The sequence below is a fragment of the Phasianus colchicus genome, chromosome 3 (genome assembly GCF_987193195.1).
Source record: "Phasianus colchicus chromosome 3, bPhaCol1.hap1.1, whole genome shotgun sequence".
In the NCBI taxonomy this organism is placed as follows: Eukaryota; Metazoa; Chordata; class Aves; order Galliformes; family Phasianidae; genus Phasianus; species Phasianus colchicus.
The window spans coordinates 37242378-37263327 of record NC_143438.1 but is presented as its reverse complement, the minus strand read 5'-3'; the positions used below and the strand labels follow the sequence as shown (position 1 = coordinate 37263327).

At 42.0% G+C, this 20950-nt stretch overlaps 1 protein-coding gene across 2 annotated transcripts in view; it reads right to left on the bottom strand.

The window, feature by feature from the left end:
* ZNF516 (zinc finger protein 516) overlaps positions 1-20950 on the bottom strand; it is a 103823-nt gene that overhangs the window by 57854 nt on the left and 25019 nt on the right. For both annotated transcript variants that reach the window (XM_031589045.2, XM_090137299.1), the window contains exon 2: positions 1263-3278. In XM_031589045.2, coding sequence (XP_031444905.2) covers positions 1263-3168 — 1906 coding nt within the window. In that variant the 5' untranslated portion in view covers positions 3169-3278. The remainder of the gene's footprint in view (positions 1-1262; positions 3279-20950) is intronic.

Below are 20950 nucleotides of genomic sequence, written 5' to 3'. Positions count from 1 at the left end.
ATTAAAGACAAATGGATGGGTTTCATACACCCTCCTGCCCAACAGTTTCAGTCCTTTGTTCCCTCTTCCCACTGAACACTTCGACAGCCACACTGTCAAACAGTGGTGGCCCCAACATTAGCTGCCCTTAAAACCCCCCAGTATTTTATGAAAGAAGCTTAATGATACAATATCCCAGACTGCCTTACCACTATACTAAAAATGCGCAGTTATTAATACACAATACTGGCAAGCACTGCTTTGGGGACACTATGGAGTTTGCAGCCACTGGAGAAAGCACTACATTACATCCACCTTCCTCTACAATGGTGTATATTATACTTCAGAGATGGTCTTGAAAATGAGTTTAATTTACAGACAACATTGTTCTTCAGAGAGAGGAAAAAAAAAAAAAAGGAACAAAGCGAGGAGGAGTATGTTGATATTTGCCAAACAAAACCAACAACAACAACAACAAAAATCCACATAAGGCCAGTAAGGAAAGAATGGTTAATCTCATGCTTCTAAGAAGGCATTATAAAACAAATAACGGTAAACAACAAAAATTGGAAGAAAAAAAAAAAAAAAACCCAACCATACAAAAGTGGTTAATAGTGTTCTTTTAAATATTTACTTTGCTGTTATTTGGAGTATAATTTGTTCCATTTAGTAGTGTTGGGCTCAAAGGACCGCTTTAACCCGGAGAGATTAATTATAGCCCTTGGAGTTATAAACACAAGTTTGAGAAGCAAAGCAGAAAGGAGAGGAGAGAAACACCTTTCATGCTGGCTATTAATGAGTTCACATGCTTAGGAGCAACACCACACAAGCTGCACCCTTCCTTGCTTGCTGAAGGTAGGACTGGGGTTGGGTGTCCATAAACTGGGGAAAAATAGCCCCTGAGATGTCACAGAATGGAAAAAGACCTCTAAGTCATCTAGTTCAACCATCCATCTACCATCAGTATTGCCCACTAAACTATGTCCCTACCTAGGTACCCCATCTACACGTTTCTTGGTTTCTTGTGCTGGGAGGGCAGCACGATATAACAGCAGAAATAACTTGCTGCAGGTCACTGAGATAGTTCTTGGGTATCCCCCACTGAAATACAAATTTACCTGCACCTTCTGAAGATATCCTCACATATAGAGGATATGTGACCTCACATCTACCGCAACAGCATCAACGAAACTGCCACACAGAGCAATGCATGTTGGGCACAGGGCTCCATCCTGCCCACACACACTTTGCTCACTGCATGGCCCAGCCAGCAGCCATCTTACCTAGCGAGGGGTCAGCCGCTCCCTCCTCCGAGCTCTCCTCAGCTCCCTCTTCCCCCAGGCCAGAGGTGGCTGAGTCCTCCAGAGCAGACGCGGAGTCAGGTGTGCTGGGCCCGCTGACGGAACCCAAGTCCCCTTCTTCGCTGCTGGAGCCATAGCGGTCGGGCTGGGCGGACGTCCCACCTTCGCGGCAGCTCCTCCGTTCCTTGCGGTGCACCCGCGAGTGCAGCACCATTTGGTGGTAGGTGCGGAAGATCTTGCCGCACTCGAAGCACTCGGTGGACTTGTTCTGGGTGGCCCGCCTGCCCTGCCGTGAGGAGGGACGGTAGTCCACATCACCCTGGGCGGGCGGGCAGCTCTCCCCTGGCAGGGCGCTGCTGGCCTTCTCCAGGCGCCCGCTGGAACAGCTCTTCTTCTTGGGGTTGCTGGAGGAGCTGGGCGAATCCTGCTCCCGCTTGCGCTTCTCCTGGTTGACGAGGATGTACTCCCTCTTATCTTTGTCATAAGTCACATCTGCGTCCGCCAGGGCCTCGTCCCACCCCAAATACTTCACATACTCAGAGGGCTCTGCTACTTTTCCTTTGGTGGCCAGCTGCCAAGCTTGGTAGCTACTGACTGGATCCAGCTCAGCTACTCTTTTTCCAGGCTGTCCTCTTGTAACTCTATCCATCCCTACAGATGGCCTTAGACTGAGACACTGCAAGAAAAACTGCTTTGTTACCGAGGGGCTCAGGCTCCCATCGATTAAGCCCTCGACTTTATCCCCAGTGCTGCCCCGCTGAGCCTGGTAGTGCACAGCATTATGCGCTTTTAGGCTTTCCATATTTGTAAACAGATTTCCACACTTTGCGCAGACTTCATACAGGGACAGGCCAGTCACAATCGTCTCCTCCTGTATCACATCATTGATAGTGGCTATGAGCTCCAGCTCGTTTTTCAGTTTGTTTTTGCTCCCAGATCTCGGGCCGTGTGACTTCATGTGGTTTTTGAGAAACCAGGGCTCTTTGAATCTTCTGCCACAAATGTGGCAGCCGTGATCAAATGAGCCCCTATGCTTTTTCATGTGAGCTTTCAGGAACCAGGTTTGACTGAAGGCCTGGCCGCAGACTTCACAAGGAAACTCACCAGCACTCAGCTCACTCTTGCAGTTCTCAGTGTAGGCCTCCCCATTTGGGACCTGAGCAGTAACATGGTCCTTCTCCACATGGCTTAACAATGACTCCTCCCTCAGGGTCATGAAGCTACACAGCCTGCACTTGAACGGTTTGTGGATCTGGTGTAGGTGCTGCTCCAGGTCCTTCTTCCTTTCAAATTTGCTTTTGCAGAAGGTGCACGGGTAAGCAGACAGCTTGCCATCCTCCTCAGCAGGCGTCGCCTCTGTGACGTCCTTTTTGCTGCTTCTCAACAAGATCTTGCTGCTGTCTAACTGAGCACTACCATTCAAGATCTTGTTGCAGGCAGACGTGCTTTTGGTGGGGCTGGTGCAGCCACCAAGGCCCTCCGACACTCCCATCTCGCCCAGCTGAGCCTCTCCCATCTCCACCTCATGTCCTTGACTTAAAGTGCCTGTCCTGTGGCTACGGATGTGGATCTTCAGGTTGCCCTTTTGGGAAGCTCTGTGATCGCAGTAAGGGCATTTGTAGGGCTTCTCACCTGTATGCTTCCTCATGTGCTGTGATAAGGAGCTCTGAAAAGGGAAACTTTTACCACAGATGCAGCAGCTGTGGCACATGGTCTTGTCAGCATCCATGTCGTTCTTGCTCAGCTTGCCTGGGCTGGAGGATCTCCGTAGTGCCATTTCTGCCTCTCTGCTACGATCCATCTGTATTACTGCAACAGTGGGTGAGTAGGGCTGGAGGATTAAAGCATGTCCAGCAGCAGAGGAGGGTTGAACTGCGTTCTCAATCATACGGTTCTGCAGAGATGTTTTATTGCTTCATTCTTGGAGTAACATTTCTCCTTGCTGCTCAAAGCGCCGATTTATTTCTGCGTGTTCTGTAAGTGGATGGCAGAGATCACCTGGAACAAGAAGAAAAGCACATAAGCTTACAAAAATCGTGTAAGCAGATTCTTAAATGTATTTCAACCCATTAACATTTTGACTTCAACAGATTCTGATACTTGTGCCACACTCATAAGCATACTATGCTACAATTTATTGCACCAAGAAGCAGCTTCTCTGATATTCTAGACTTCAATGGCAAGCATTCAAAGCACCATTAATAAAATCCAAAAAGAAGAAACTATGAAAAAAGAATTAAATTTCCATAAACTTACATCACGTTGTCTTTATAGAAATGCAAACTTAAAAAATATTTTTAGTTTTAAAACCAAGCAGAAGTGGCTAAAAAATGCACCTTACATGAGGAAAACATTTTTTGAGGGGGTTATTACACTTTAAATCTGTGGCTTTACCATCATGAGTAATTTCATGTAAAATACTTACTTGCCAAAGATAAAAGGCTTTCCTAGAGACTTTAGCAAATATCATATTCCTGCTGGCAATTGCATTACTTTGCATCTCAGACAGTTCTGCTGTGCTTGATGTGGCATGCAAGGCGCAGGCGCAGAAACCGAGCACATTCAGTACTTTGATTAAAGAGAAAATGAGAATGCAGAGCCTGACAAAGCATTCCAGGTAACTAATAGTTATTTCCTGATGGGCAATAAGGAAGAAAACTCCAAACATAATATTTAGTTTCAACCTGACAAAGTGAACTGATAACATGCTTAGGTATCAACTCGTCTTAAAAGTGAGTGATTTATGTCAGCAAGACATACAGGAAACCACAAGAGCAACCACCTCAATGACAAAGAGCCTTAACCATAAACAAACAAGCAAAGGAAGAAGCAACTTCGATTAACAAAACAGATTAATAAAAGTCAAAAAGCTTTTGTCTTCTTCCACAGTTAAATACGATGGTCATTATCTGCCTCACCAATGCAATACGCAATGCACCAGCATCCCCCCCCTTTTCATATAGCAAAAAATCAATGGTTAGATTTTAATAGATCGTTTCTTCTTCACTTATAACTGTAAAACAAAGATCTTCTCTTCTCATTAAGAACTACAGACACCGCATGACTAGATCAAAGGATACAATGGTCTGTAATGAAGAGCACCAAACTATTACTGAGTTAAGAGAACATCAGCATCTTAAAATGTAACTAGCAAAAACAAAACTGTACTCATGCATCCATCATTTGAGATCTATGACTCAAAAAATAAAGAGCTACAGATCTAAAGTCACAAAGGTTTCTCATTGTATTCACCTTTGAACCTCTTCAGTACATAAATGAGTAAATACAGTCAAATCACATCACCAGAACAAGCTTAAAAAAAAGCAAGGTAAGGCTGATGCAACGCTCATCTCAGTTACACAGTATAGAATAATTTCATTATGTCTAAGTTAATTTAGTCCTCTTATTTGCCACAAAACCATTCATTTCTGGGTTTGATTTTCTACATCTCGTATCTGTACAGCACGTTACAAGCTATCAACAACATCTATTCAAACCACTTTTTTTTCCTAGAGAGCTGATAGTAATATCTAAAACAGATGTATCACAAATGCAATTTCATTTCTTGAACAAAGCATTTTTATATTACGACTAGTTTGGAAGTAACATATTTGCCTGGGGGTGGGGGGTGGAAATCATATCAGATCACAAATTCAGAAGTCCATATAAGCAGGAAGCATGCAAACAAGAACATCTGAATTAATCTCTGAAATTTGTCATTTAAGACCAAGAGAAGGGGCAGCCTGACAGCAAACTGAGTATATAAAGGATGGCAGCCACTGAAAGTTTTTGCTGTATCAGAAGGTACAAACATGCAAAATTGCAAATAAAAACATGGTTTCCACTGCATACTGAGGAATGAAACAACACAGAGTAATATTTTCATTTACGTGACTCACAACACAAGACTGCCAAGTAGCAACCCAGATTGTCTCATAACCAAAGACTTGACCCAAAACTCATTAAACGGTAAGAAGAAACAGCAAGGTAATACTTTCTGCCTTTCACACTACAGTATACTTGAATAGGCTGCAGCTGCTTCTGAAATGTTCTGTGGAGAGAAGGGGGAAAAAAAACATCTAGTAAGCCTTAGGGACAGACTGTCCTGGGTATTTTAGATGCCTTCTACATTCCACGTTTTCTGTACTTTACACCAGCAAGAACACTGCTTAATAGTAAGCTTTTAGACAAGCAACATTTCTTTTTCTTTTTCTTTTTTTTTTTTTTAATGTAGGTCTCATTCTAATTCAACTTTCTATACTGTTTCTTGTCTGAAAATTCGAGAGTTTTAAGAGTCAAACTTAGACAAGAATGCTGCAAGCTGCAGTTAAAGCACGTATAAATCCAAAGCTTCAGAGTCCCTTTGTTTACTCGGCCACAGCTTCCCTATGCTTAGCCATGACATATTTCATTTCAATTATTCATAGCATTTTCATTAATGAAGCTTAGTTACGAAAATGAGGATATGAAGAAAGCATTACTTATAAGACAAATACAGTCACTCAGAGGAGATGCCCCAAGCTCTATATTCAATTAGGCCTGAGGGGGAAAAATAAGCTGGAGTTTAAAAATTGCCAAATGATTTTATTAATCTAAAATAATTAATGGCAGTATATCATCTTCATCAAAATATTGCGAGACAATTGGTTCTGCTTTATTACTTAGCTTGGCCCGCGCACTGCAATTTATAGCATTAGTTGAAATGAGTGTTCCTGGTTTTGCGCTGTTTCAATTAGTACACATTTAAAACCTGCAGCATTTCAGGTCTGATCTCCCACCGACAGAAATTCCAAGGGGAGGATGGGCATCCACCAAATCCGAGTCTTTACACGGTACGTGAAGGTCTGCTTTAGGCTGTAGTAAACGGACTGGCAAAGACATACAGGAGCAGCTTTCAACTCCCACTTCGCATCCTCTAAGTGCCTCTTATACGTAATTCTCTTTGAGGGGCTCTTTGCAGAACAACAAAGCTAGTGTTCATTAGAAAGGAGAGAAGCAGCAAACGCAAAATAAAAATGATAACTTTAATGCTTCCATTCACGAGACCAAACATACAAAACAAGGAAAGTAACACCAAGAATTCTACCAATTTACACTTAGTAACTTCCATGTTAATTATCAGACAATAATTTCAATGTCAAAAATGGCACAAGAGATAGAAGATGTTGAGTAGAAAACCAAATCATACTGTTTACTCCTTTGCAGCAAGTAAAATTTTGCCACAGCGGTGTGTATTTTTTTGTGGCTGACTGCAACAATAAAAATATTTTGACCTAATTACAAATTTGAAAATATTCTGAAATAATGCTCTTTAAATGCACATGGTATCTGTCCAGCTACTCCAAGGTATCAAATCTAAGTAAATCAGGTACTAACCAGTACCCTTTCATCTCTTTGGTCCAAATTCAGGTTCCACAATTGTCACACACCGTTCACAGCAGAGTTGCATCCAGCCTGTAGGTTCCTCGCAGGCTGCCAAGGCAGGGGGAGTCCTGCTAGCAGAAGCTGAAGCTGGAGTTAAAAGTAAATCGAGTCTGTTTCAAACATTTAGGCACCAATACATCTAATAAGCTTTAATATTAAAACTGAGCTTGGAAAGATTTTTTGGCTTGAGAGAAAATGCATTTGGCCAAAGCCAGCCTGCTGTCACCAAGGAGCTTGGAGCTTCAGCATCACCCACAGCTTTGATAGAACAGTGGGAACGAATGGTTTGATAGGACAAAGGGGAATAGTTTTAAACTGAAAGAGAGGGATTTTGATTAGCTATCAGGGGAAGTTTTCCACAAAGAGAGCGGTGAGGTGCTGTCACAGCTGCCCAGAGAAGCTGTGGGTGCGCCATCCATGGAGGCTCCCAATGCCAGGTTGGATGGGACACTGGGCAACCTGATCTAGCAGTCTGAACCTTGCCTGTGGCAGGCGGTTGGAACTAACTGATCTGTAAGGTTCCTTTCAACCCAACACATTCTATGATTCCCCAGTATATCGGGCCCTGCCAGCACCACAGCAGATACTCATGGCTCTGTTGTCCTCATAGCTCCATTGTCCCCACTGCTAAAATGAGTTGTAAAGTGAAGCACGGGTAAAAGGGCAAGGAACAATGCTTTAAATAAAACAGGAGCACTCTGCAATACCTGATACTCTACTTTTTATGCCACCTGCATGTTCTGAAAGAAGATGAGACACGCTTAGTCCCTGCAGCTGGTTACACAGCCCTCTCAAGGCCTTTTTGTGCCACTTGGAAAACACTGAAGGAAAGAAATACATAGAAAATAAACAAGGTGAGAAATTTGGAAAAAATAGAATGTAAAGAGAGGTACCTCACTGAAAAATTGCAAATTCATTTCTGTCACATACTTAGATACAAATATCTTCAGCAGTGTAGACAGAGTAAAAAAGAGAAGAAAATTATCCTTGTTCCAACATACAGAAAACTGTAAATCTTTTGTTTTCCTGCAACAGATGAGAATATTCTTCAACAGGTAATAAACAAGAAGATACATTTTAGGAAGTCTCTGCAATTTTTTCCCAAAGCAACGTGTACATTTTAAAATCAAATGCTTTCAGTTTGGGTGTCAGTATTTCAAGTCCCATCTGAAAGATAAATACACTGTAGAAATACTGTTCTTCTCATCTGCAAGAGGTTTGAATACGCACTGCAATCACTCCATTGTGTTTCTCTGCCAAGAGCAACAGTGACTTAAAAAAAAAAAAAAAAAAAAAAAAAAAAACAACCACAGAAACCAACACTGTGAGTTGTGATCTTAGGAAAAAAAACCTCATTGAAATTCTTTTACACGATGCAGTGATAGGATATCGCATGCAAACATCTATAGGTGAATGGAAGGAAGTTGTATCTTTCGAAGAAGGGCAGCCTGGAGAGCTGATCTCTCTAGGCTTGTGAAGACTCAGACTGCCCCAAAGTCATACTCTACTGCACCGCAGAAGACCAAGTGTATCTTTAAATAGTAAAGCCCACCCTTGAATTTACAGGAAATCCTCACATCCTCTGACCTAGGAACTAAACTTGCCAGTAGGTAAAGGCAGCATAGCTCTGAATTGATTTTCTGAGAGTAATCCAAACTAATCCAGTGAAAAGCTATCGGCGAATACAGAGCCAGTTATGGAAGATGACTGTCTAATTTTCAAATGTATTCAATTATTACGAATGAATCTTAATAACAAGCCTGTCTGAAAAGTTTGTTTAAGCCTGCCAAAATTGACACGATGACAGGAAAGGAAAAACTCCCAGAAAAACACGGAATTTCTATGAGCGTAAAGTTTATTCCAGCTACATTTTATAAAACCCAATCCTTAAGCAGCATTTTGCAATACTTGTTGTTTAATCATTTTAAACCAGCCATCCCCTGCAGCTGAGGAAGCTGCTTCCATCTGGGAAGTTTGCCTTTCAAACACTGAAACATTATTTTGAGCTCCTCTGACTACATCGGAAGGTTTTTTGTCTTCCTCCTCCATGAGCTGATGGCATCCTGCAGCAGGCTCCAGCCCAGCAGCCAGGGCTGCAAAAGCAGAGTCAGGTCTTTCCGAAGCGATGTTGCACCCTTCGTGGGCGGTGGGGGAGGAAAAAGACGCTGGAATAAAGATCAAAATCATTGCCATTGAAAAAGCTCGAGGTAGGCATCTGCAGCGAGGTGACCTCTCTCAAAACCAAGCCAGCAGGACAAAAGGGACAGCGCAACCCAGTTTTTGGTGGTTCCTAAAGCAGTAGTGCAGGAGCGTGGAGGGGGGGAGTTTGCCCTGCGCTGATCTTGGGTTTGTCGAGAAACACGGAGCTGTCACCCACTCAGTACATATTTTGTGTTTTAGTGCACTGTGAGTGTTTGTCTTCTGGAGACAAAGCAGTGCGCTCTATTGGTTACACTGTAGTATTATGAGCAATGAATTAAAATATATCATTAACATCCAGGACAAGCTTTATCTTGCTCGCAAAACAAAGAGACCATTCTTTGAACAAATTGAGGGGGAAAATCCTATAATGACAATGAAGAGTTCCTCTCCCTAAAAACGGCGCTGTACAAGATTAACAATTAAGGGCTTATATCCTACAGACCGGGGTTACGAATAGCTGCATGAAGTGATGCATTCACTATTGGGAAAGTAAGTACCATTGATGACAAGGCCTTGGGGCTTCTGCTGTTCTCAGACCAATCAATAATCCATTATGAACAAACTACATTTCCACTCTAATATGAAGAAATGAATAAAAGGGAACCAGTATCACTAGTACTTCCATGGAATGAAAACAACAACGCAGAAATCACAAAATGCCACCATCACAAGACTTAATCTAGTGGTGATACGTAGCACTGACACAAACACCCACAATAACCCTTTATTTTAATGCAGTTGTGAGAGACCACTACATTATAGTCCAAAATAAAAAGCTTATTTTAAAGGCAAGATTCTTTCAAGACTACTTATTCTGGCTGTGGGACAAAACAAAAAAACAACATTAATCTTACATGGCAAAAAGAAAATGAACCAACTTCATTCAAATGCCTACCAGTTCGCTTCAAACTATTTTCTAATGCAACATAAATAAGAACTTCTAATTAGAACTAACTTGTTATGCTTGACCAGTCGCATTTGGACAGACCTCATAGCACCAGCTGTGTTGCCATCCAGACAAGAAGCCCTGGAATTGTTGTTCTCCCATTGTCATGTTCACATTCAACAATACAATGAAGAGTGGATCCATTTAAATAGCAAAACCGTAGCCAACTTCAGCATCCTCAAATTCCTACTTAGATCGCTCAACACTGCACCATAAGGTAGAAGTGAAAAGCTCTCACAAAAAAATGATAAAAGTATTAAATGAAAGGAAAACAAAGAAAAACAAGTTACTCATTTCTGATGGGGTAGCAGTAAATTAGATCCAAAGGAAACACTGAGACCAATATTATTAATGCATAAAGCAGTCCACGTCCTTCTTCTGAAATATAAAGACTAGTAGTTAAAGTTGACCTTGCAGGGTGGGGGGCTGGAGGGAATGAATACACAATGTGATTATTGATCAGCCCTAGAAAAGCCAAGAACTGAACTAGTGCAGATGTGATTTTTTTTTCCTAGGGTCATTAATGATATATGTTGGGAAGTCAAAAGCTCTTACTTTGACATGCTGTACATTACTAATTATGAATATGAGCCTCATTTTAAGTTTAAAAAAAAAAAAATAGAATGAGAAAAATGAAAAAAAAACCCACAATGAACAACTCAGTTTTACTTCAGTTTAACAATAATGTTCTCTTATTTGGCCACACCTACACAAATGAGTTAATTTTGTGTCTTGAAAATATTCAAATGCTAAGAATTAAAAACTGAGGAAACATTCACCATGCCAGCCATACCACAATAAACACAAGTCACTTCCAAATACAAGCAAAGTCACCTCAATACTGCACATTACCTCCTTATTCAAATCGATGGCATTGATGCTGCCCATTCATGCACATCCATGGAGATGCACACATGTATGTGCAGCACAGTACTTTACCAGCATCCAACAGGGCTTTTATATTTAATGATCTTGTTAGGGTTTCCACTGCAAACCAATTTGCAGGGAGTTGCAACATGGCCATTTTAAATCTGCAGCATGGGGGCTGACTGCAAACTGGATGGGCAGGGCATTTTCCTGCCAGTGTGCTTCACTACGTTCTGCTCAGTTTTTAATCTTAAAATGGGGGGGAGAGAGGGGAAGAACTACCTGCTTTTATTTTCAGCATCGTGACAAGAAAATGTTTACTTTTAATGTATCTGTATTTTCTTCAAAAGAATGGGAATTGGATCATCAGCTGGCATAAAATGCTAGTGCATCTCACACATACATCTCCTTTCTCCCTCTTACATCTGCCCCATCAATTCAAGCTCCATACAAACCACGTCCCCAGCTGCTGTGAGTGCACACAGTGCCATGAGATTAATTTATCTCAAATGGGAAGCCATACCATTAGCTAAAATTGGAATGCCTTTGTGCTGTGTGCATCAAGTCTTGAACACAAGAACAACATGCGTGTGACTAAAAATAAACATTTTGAACGGTGGATTCCCTACCCCAGCAGAAGTTACATTAAGAACACTGTCCAAAGCACCCAGATTCCTGCTGTCACAACACAATTACCTCAAGGAGGGACCAACATCAGTGCTGTAGTACATGCATACTGCACTGGAATGGCTTATGCAGAGCAGACTCTGAATGCAATAAGCTGTGTGTTTAATACAGAGCAAATTTACTAGCTACACCTAGGTGTTCAGTGGGTCAATGGGAGGTAACGATTATTTCTATGGTACATTGCTATGAAATAAGCTGTGTGCAGAATTAAGAAATTCAAGGTAATAAATTGTTTTTTCTTATACCTAATATATCCTGCTGCTCAAATTGCTACAGTAAAATCATTACCTTATAAATATAAGCGTTGCCAAGCGTTAACCTGTTAACAGATCCAGAATTGCAGCACTGTTGTTTGACTAACTACTAAAGCCTTGGTGTAATAAAAAATATTTCTGAACGAACACCAGCAAGTTATTTGCTCACTTTTCCCCCCAGATTATAAAAGAATTGTAAAACGCTGGAACAAGGTTTTGGGTTGGCTTCCTTATCACCTTTGAAAGTCCCATTTTCAAGAGTGCTACAAAAATACCCAACAACAACAAAACACATGCACAAAAAATAAGAGTGAAAGAGGAAGGGAGGGGAGTGCAGGGGAAAGAGAGGAACTGTGCCCTGAAATACAAGGAGGGATCATTATATGTAGTAAGCCATAAAAGCCTTCTGTTAAACATTACTTTCCGAGGTAGCTGGGTTTAGCGCTGAAAAGCAACACCAAGCTCACAAAGCACACAACACCGAAAACTCATTCTCAGTTGTTAGGTTACTTTTTTTGTAGGCAGTATTTTCCTGTAAGCTCTTGCAAAGCACTAAACAGAATGGACTAGCTCTATTTTAGGAAGCTTTCTTAACCATTTAAGAACTTAAGCAGGTAATTAAGACATTCAATTGCAGCTCTTCCATTCTTTGCAACATTTCTGAATGTCAAGCACACACACTATGCCCACTCCAACACACACATGCTATACATCAGAGATCCCAGACCAGCAAAGCTGAGACCCTTTACATTACTGAAACTCAGGCAGCTTTGGCTCAGTAACACCAACCACAACACAGACAAGAATAGCACAGAAGGCAAATGTGCAGATATCCAGCACCTTGAAAATCTTTTCCTTTTCACTAATGCCCACAGTGCCCCTGAAGATCAGTTAATGCACAATTTGTGATGATGAGCTTAACTTGTACTTGGTAATAAGCCAGAAGACTGCTAGTAGTTTAAAGGAGGGCTTGCAAGTTTCAACGTTCACCAGCAGTTTTAAAGACCAGAAGATGTTAGATGTTGATTCATCCCTCTATAAATTTATTTTAGAGCTTTCTGCAGCTCTTAGCATTAAAAGCTACTTCCATTAGGCATTTGATAAACCCAGCTGTGAAATACATGGTGGCTTGCACTGACCTGTCATTGTCAGCACAGAAAAGGACATAGGTACAGCCAGCGTTAACAAAAGCCATGTTACCATAAAGCATGAGTTACCCTACACCGGGATAACTGTTTTTCCCATCTTTTTACTATTATATTTCTAAGACACAAAGGGAAGAAACTTGATATTACCTGTATGTCAAATGAATATAAAGCACAAAATGACTTTCTGGATTTCAAAACTCATTAGAATCATAGAATAGCTTGGGTTGGAAGGGACCTCAAGGATCATGAATCTCCAACCTCCCTGCCATGGGCAGGGCTGCCAACCTCCACATTTAATGCTAGACCAGGGCTGCCCAGGGCCTCATCCAACCTGGCTTTGAACACTTCCAGGGACGGCACATCCACAACTTCTCTAGGCAACCTGTTCCAGCACCTCACCACTCTCTCTGTGAAGAACTTACTCCTGATATTCAACCTAAATCTTCCCTCCTTCAACTTAAAATAATTTCTCCTTGTCCTGCTAATATCTATCTTTCAAACAGTTGGCTCCCCTCCTGTTTATAGGTTCCCTTTAGCTATTGGAAGGCTACAATGAGGTCACCCTGCAGCCTTCTTTTCTCCAGGCTGAATATGCCCAGTTCCCTCAGCCTGTCTTCATACGGGAGGTGCTCCAGCCCCCTGATGTTAAGTTTTTCATCCATCAGGACCCCCAGGTTGTTCTCTGCAGGGCTGCTCTCAGGGATTGCTCCTCCTAGTCTGTAACTCCTAGCTAAGAAAGGAAAAATGGAACCCCAAACCAAACATTTCAACTGTCAATCAGACAGGCTTATTTTGGTATGAAGTGTTGAGCTATTTTGGTTTAACATCACTGCAGTGTATCACACAAAGAGACAAACAGCTTCTACACATTGCTTACAAATATAATTCCTAGGCACATTTTTACAAATCCTGCTAACTTTTCTCTCGTTAATGCACAACATAAAGCATGCTTCAGATTTTGGCAGGTTGGGATGTAGTGAATATCACAAGATAAACCCTGATAACTCTGTTCTGGGAAACTCTACTTTCCTTATATATATTGATACAGATGCTCCCTCTCCTTATCATTTAATCAAATACTTAGAAATAAAAGGCTTTAAATAGTTGGGCCAGCCCCTCACATACAGAGCAAGTATAATTTTCCCCAAAATCCACAGACACACACATAGGTACACAATAACACAGCATCACAGAATCATCCAGGTTGGAAAAGACCTCTAAGACCAGCTAGTCCAGACACCAGCCCAGCCCCACCACGCCCACTGACCACATCCCTAAGTGCCACATCCACAAGTTCCTCAGTGCCACATCCCTCAGTGCCACATCCACCTGCATAGATGGTGGTCCCATCCCCTTCCTGGGCAGCCTGTGCCATAAAAGAGAAGGGCCCAGAGGGACATCCATCCCCAAAACCAACTCTAAGCTCTCTGCTGGCCTTCTCAGGCATCATAAGATCAGAAAGAAGGAAAGGACCAAAATCCACCTCCAATTTAGGAAGCCCTATAACAGCCTCGACCCACAAATGCTGAGTAACTATTAGGGAGATGGAAAACAGATAAAGTCCTGGAAGTGCAGCAAACAAGCCTGCAGGGAAGCAAGGCCTAGCTGCACAGGCTGCTGGTTTGTTTATTTTTCCACACACTACAACTTGCAAGACAGATCTATCAACGGGTAAAACAAATACGAACACACACACCTTGAGACACACGGAGAACATAAATCTGTTTGCATCGCTAGGTGCTGCAGAGTTAGCCTTTATCCCTCCAAAGCACCGTGGCTGTAACACTGCCCCACAGCCACCCTCCTCTCATGCACGCTCTCTGTGACAAGGAAGAAATCAGCCTGATGTTATCGCCACACACACGCTTCACTTCAGCTTCCGTTGCAGCATATGCCCACAGCATCTCACTCGCACAGCCAGTATGGCGCTGACCTCCTTCATTCCCAGCTCCTCCCTGCCTCCATCACCGCCATGCCTCCCAGCCCCGGCTGCCCACACAGGCCGCTGCCCAACCTGGCTGTCACATTTCTTCTGGATCACCTGCACGCAGCTTCACCCTCCTCACCTCTTTCCCAAGATATGCTCATCCCACTGACAGAGTTTGAAGGCCACTTTTCCCCATCTCTTTCTCTCTGTCAGCTCACCCTTCAGCCTTTGCTTTCTCAACTCTCCTCAAAGCCTCTGCTTCTTCCAGAAGCGCCTTCTCCTCCTCCTCCCTCTCTTGCAAACCTGTTTGGGCCCCTTTTGACTAATCCTTGCATTTGGGCTCTCCTTTGCTCAGCTTTGGCCGTGGCTCGTTGGCTCCCCATTCACAAGGTCATTTCAGCACAAGCTTAGCAGCTGTGGCCCCCGGGCAAACAGCCTCCTTCCTTTCCCCCTTTCACAAACCTCTCTCTGTATGCGCTGCTTCTCAGCACATGCCCCATCAGCTACTTCAGATCTATATTTAAAAACTCATTGGGCATCCCCAGTCACCAGCTCACAGCTTGCTCTCTTCTGGACTAGTCAAGTGGGACTGCTCCCAACAGCATCCTGCTCTCCCCAAAACCACAGGATGCCAAAACCCAAGTCAAACGCCTTGTGTGTTAGGTTCAACTGCCATTCTTCTCCCCTAGGGACCTCCATGGTTCCATCCTCTTTTATTCTGTGTGTACAATGATTCACATTCCCTAATGTATCTTGTATATCCGTTTCCTACATATGACCTTGTATTTCAACACTACATTTAGAAGCAGTTTTTCTTTTTTGTTGTTTTTGTTATTTATCCTTAAAAAAAAATAATTCCATAAATGGTTCAAAATTATTTTAAAAAATGAAATCCATCACTGTGTTGTTTATTTACTCAAATGCATAACACAAATAATACTTATTACATATGTTCTAAGTGGTGCATGTGTTCCTCAAGTTAGAGGCTTGAGATCTTTTATACACTTTTATACAGTGCCAAATGTTCTGACTTCAAATAATTTCTAAGAGCAAATTATCACTATAAAGTGAAGCTTCACCTTTCAAAGAGTCATAGTCCCTCTTTCATCAATAAGCAAAACTAAAAAAAGAAAAACAAAAAAATTATTTTCCTCTGACCCCCAAAACTAATACCAATACCATCTGTTGCCTGCCCAGATCTCACCTGTTATTGGGCCTCCATTTACCACCAGGTACTGAACAAACAAAGCACAAATGAAGCGTCTGGGCTCAGCTCTTCTCTGTGTGCTTGCAGAGTCATCCTGACCAAACTTCTTGGCTCTCCTCAGCCACCTCAGCTGATGTGTAGAGGCCAATGAGAAACAACAAGCACCTGAAAAACACTACTGCTCAGCTCTCTCTGGGAGCTCAAACCTCTCATGTCATTTCCTTTCTGAAACACAGGTATCCACTCATTTACAGGGTAACAATTAGAAGCAAGGAGCTTCACAGCAAATGCATTTCAAGTGCCACATACCACCAAATGAAGCAGTTCTCTCCCCACTTCTTCAATTCACAGGTAATTGGAAAAAATGTGGGTTCTTCAGGACACCAAATTAAGGTCTAAGGTACCTAGAAATGAGTCTCATATCAGCAAGGTATTCTCACAGCTGTTATCCTCTGTACCCCATTAAAAAGGGGTGGCCAGCAGGGAGAGGGAGATGATTTTCCCCCTCTGTTTAGCTCTTGTGAGGTCCCATCTGCAGTGCTGTGTCCAGGTCTGGGTTCCCTAGTACAAGAAGGACGTGGAGCTCTTGGAGTGGGTCCAGAGGAGGGCCACTGAGATGATCAGAGGGCTGGAGCACCTCTCCTATGAGGAGAAGTTGAGGGAACTGGGCTGCTTTAGCTTGGAGAAGAGAAGGCTCTGGGGAGACCTCATTGTGGCTTTCCAATACTTGAAGGGAGCATACAAACAGGAGGAGAGATGACTGTTCGTATGGGTGATAGTGATAGGACAAGGGGAAACGGTTTTGAACTGAGACAGGAGAGATTTAGGTTAGATATTAGGAGGAAGTTTTTCACACAGAGGGTGGTGACACACTGGAACAGGTTGCCCAAGGAGGTTGTGGATGCCCCATCCCTGAAGGCATTCAAGGCCAGGCTGGATGTGGCTCTGGGCAGCCTGGTCTGGTGGTTGGTGACCATGCACATAACAGGGGTTGAAACTAGATTATCTTTGAGGTCCTTTTCAACCCAGGCCATTCTATGATTCTGGGACTGACCTACAAGCTTTCCAAACCAACTCTACTCCAGCAGGTACCTGCTGCTTGATATCACACATTTTACTGTTCTTCAAATTCAAGTACTTCCTTGCTTCTTAGGGCAACACTTAGACAAGTAGATTTTCCACCCAAGAAGCACGATATAACTGTGACTCTTTAACTCTGAGAGTAGAATTTGAGCTACACTGATAAGTCCTTAAACCTGTTACACAACAAATAAGCATGGATTACTGCATGACTGACTAATTACGGGATGTTTGGGGATATTATTCCTAACACACAAATGTAGTTTGCCTCAGCCACATAGGTGAAGACCAGCCTTGTATTTTCTGCTACATATCTTTTTATCACTTTCACTTACCTGCACAACACCCATTTATTACTCAGCTATTCCTTCTCAATATACTCACACCCCTTAGAGAGTGCTAAATAATCATGATGTAACAGCAGAGTATTATATTTCCTCTGTATATAAATGACTGCTTGCACTACAGTTACTTGGCACTTCTTACTATCAGAACAAACCATTTATAACTATATAATATCCTTAGCATTCAACAGCTCCTTCATTTTCAGTGCTGAACACACAGCACAAACAAAAAGGGAGCAATCTACAATGAAATGAAGAGGGTCGTATTTCAGTAAGAATACCAAACAAAACTAATAGAAGATGCCTGACTAAAGCACTTTTTTAGGCAGGTATAATCTAGTTTTGGCAAGTTTACAATAGTCAGCTACAATGTTTGCCAATACTTCAGAGGATTTCAGATTTTAGCAGGTTTAGATAAGCACACCCGTATTTACTTCCTTAGGTAATGGGTACTTTGATCAAAGTCACTGCTTTTAATCTGAAGAGATGATTTCCTTGCAAGAAAAACTTGCTGTATAAAGAAGTCACAGTTTCACAACTCAACTAACGATAAAAAACCTCACACATTTTTTATGAAAAAACATTACTACTGAGTACTGTACCTCTGACTATATACACTATTTAATATGAAATATTTTCCAATCATAAGAAAACCTTTTTCATTAAAAAAATAATTATCAGGCTCATAATCAAGTAGGATAACACCTTATGACATCACAACTTTACCACTAAATGCTAAATATCATTCATCATTCCATTACACTTCTCCATTGATTGGTTTCTGTGTATCTTCTGAACTTACTACACATGATTAATTCAATTAACAAATAAAATCAAGAAGGTGTTACTTGAAAACACTATCCAAAAAAACAAGTACATTTAAAACTTGCACATAAGGCACAATAAAAAATCATGATTATAGTACTGCCAACTCAAAACACTAAATCTCATGGGTCAAGCACTCAATATCATAAGATAGCCAAAGACTTTGGAGAGGTTTTTAAACATAACATAGCTGTGCATTCTTTCATTTGCCTTTTGAGCTTTTACAATACACTCAGTTGATTCTCAGGCTTCTTCCAACAACCATGAAGCACAGGAATTTACTTTCTGTTTTTGGATGCTAACATCCAGGCTACAGAAAGACAAGCTTTAGGAAAAGATGCTTATCTTCTCCGCTGACAAAATCAAAACACACAACTGAATTGTACAGATGTGGTATCCCTTCCTCCCTCCAATCCACCGTTAAAACACTCCTAGAAAACTATGGCAGCTTACCTACCAACATCTAATGCCAGGTGATAGAATAATCTTTCTACATACTCATTCAGTGGAGGTCAGATGTACAAACCATAAGCAGACACCACTTACTTCATGGGATTTGTGTGCTATTAAAAAAAAAAAAAAAAGCCTCCTAAGAAAAACTATTCTCTTCTGGGGGTAGGAGGAAAAAAGTGTTTGACTGAGGTATTGAGCATTTGAGATTTAAGTTCATAAATATTTTTCTGCAATGCTTTTGACTAGATTTAACAAAATTAGGAATATTCAAGTATACTGTTCAAAACATCTTAATTTGGTAAGTATAACCAAGAAAAAAAAAATTAAGGTACACAACGGCAGACACATAGTGCCATATTCTCCTAGGCCCCAGCTACTTCTCCTGCAGGACATGAGTCCTTTGACACATAAGCCAGGTGTCTTACGGTGCAAACGTGACACAAACACAACGAAACTGAATGGTACTAATAATACCTCTATCTCTTCTCAGAATCTGTCCAGTAAACTGCAACTCAGAATTTATGTAGAAGAGATGGTGACAATAACTTCAGAAGACAGAACTTTTCTCAGGGAATGGACAAACCCCACAGAGTCAGTGGGTTTGTCACTGGGTTGCTTTGACTCAAATTACTAGGTATCCTGTAAAAGAGAAGGTCCAAAGGCCAACTTGCTGAGTTGCACCACTGATGTTAGATGCTACTCCAAGCTTTTATCTTCTGTTTCACCATATTACTTCTTCAGCAGCTGCTAGCAACAACCAAGTTACTGCACATCTAACCCCAAATACATTGCAGTTTTCCAGCTGCAGCTATCTTCATCGAACAATCCTAAGGAGAGCCTCACACAGGGGCACATTCAAGCAGAGGCCCTGGAGCAGCATGGTACCCCTTGCACGAGGGTAGTCTTCTCCCTCCCTAGTTTCTGCAGTTTCCTTTCTGGCAGCATTATATAGCTCTTTTATTCCACGAGGATCTCTCATCTCAGGCCCAGCAGAGGAATCACCAGCTCACAGGGGATTCAGGCACACTCAAAGCTGGTTTTGTTGCAAACCATGAGTAAAACTCTAATCTGAGTCAGTTGGGTGTCAATCCAGACTTACTGCACTGACTTCAGCAGTCACCACACACTTAAGTGTGCATGAGAAGGATGACATCAGCCTTTTGTTTTTAACTGTCAGGCTGCCATCTTATCTTCCTCATGCACCAGTATAGAGCAGGATTTCTTTTCAAACTTAGACTGAGCCCACTATGTGTATACCAGCTGGAAAACAAGGCAGGTAACATTGTAAAAAAGCTGTCTATTTACTTATTGCTTCACCACCAACTGACTGGCTCAAATGATGCTGAAAGACAAATGGACAACCTCAGACAAGAAAAGTCCATCCAGGGCTAAGAAACCAAGAAGATTCAGACCTGACCTCCAGCTTAGGAAGTGACTGAGCTGAAAATTGGTCAAAAGTGGGAGAGTGCCCAAGAGGGCTGGTCACCAAAGGCTTGTCCTGTTTCTCATGTTTTTTCCCCCAGCATATGATACCAAGCACTGTCAAAGGAAGAATTCTGGAGAACACGACCTTTAATTCTGAGTCAGTTCAGGCCCTCTGAAGTTCTCATGACTACTAATACCAAATATTAAGCCATCTGCTGCTGCACAGGAAAAGGCTGTAGGCCTCCCTTTGCTCAGCTCTTACAGCCCATCCATCTCCAGTTTAAGGGTGGGGAAGTTGCTTTTATGTGACCAAGAATTTCAGGCCAGGTCTTATCTTTAACAGTGAGTTGCAAAATAGCAAGTGCTAGAGTATACTGAGCATCTCTGGTGGGAACACACCCTACCCAAGGTGAGGCTGACTCCATGTTGACGAGTGGTCAACAGTCTAAAGAAAAGCTGACACCACCATTTGCAAGCTGGTAAGACAAATGGCACTGGTTCCCTAGAACATAAAAAAAAAAACTGCTCTAAAAAGCACATACATCTCCTCCCATTGCAACCCGGTGCATGTCTTTGTCCCAGCTTCCCATCACACAGCAGCACCGACAGCTCCATTGCTGCAAGCTAGACACACCACACGCTAAATAAAAGAGACAAATAGTTGTGCCTTAGTCAGATGGACCCCAGTGACAAAACCAAGCCAAGTGTCTCCTAGCTGAAGGGGAAGAATAGAAACCCAGGGAAAAAAAAAAAAACAATGAAAACATACAGAATTATCACAAGGATTTTCCTCACTTAAGCAAAGTAATTCAAAAAGATGTTGTAAATTTTAAAGGGCTTCAGTAGTCAACACCATTCAATTTCTGTAGTGAACAGTATAC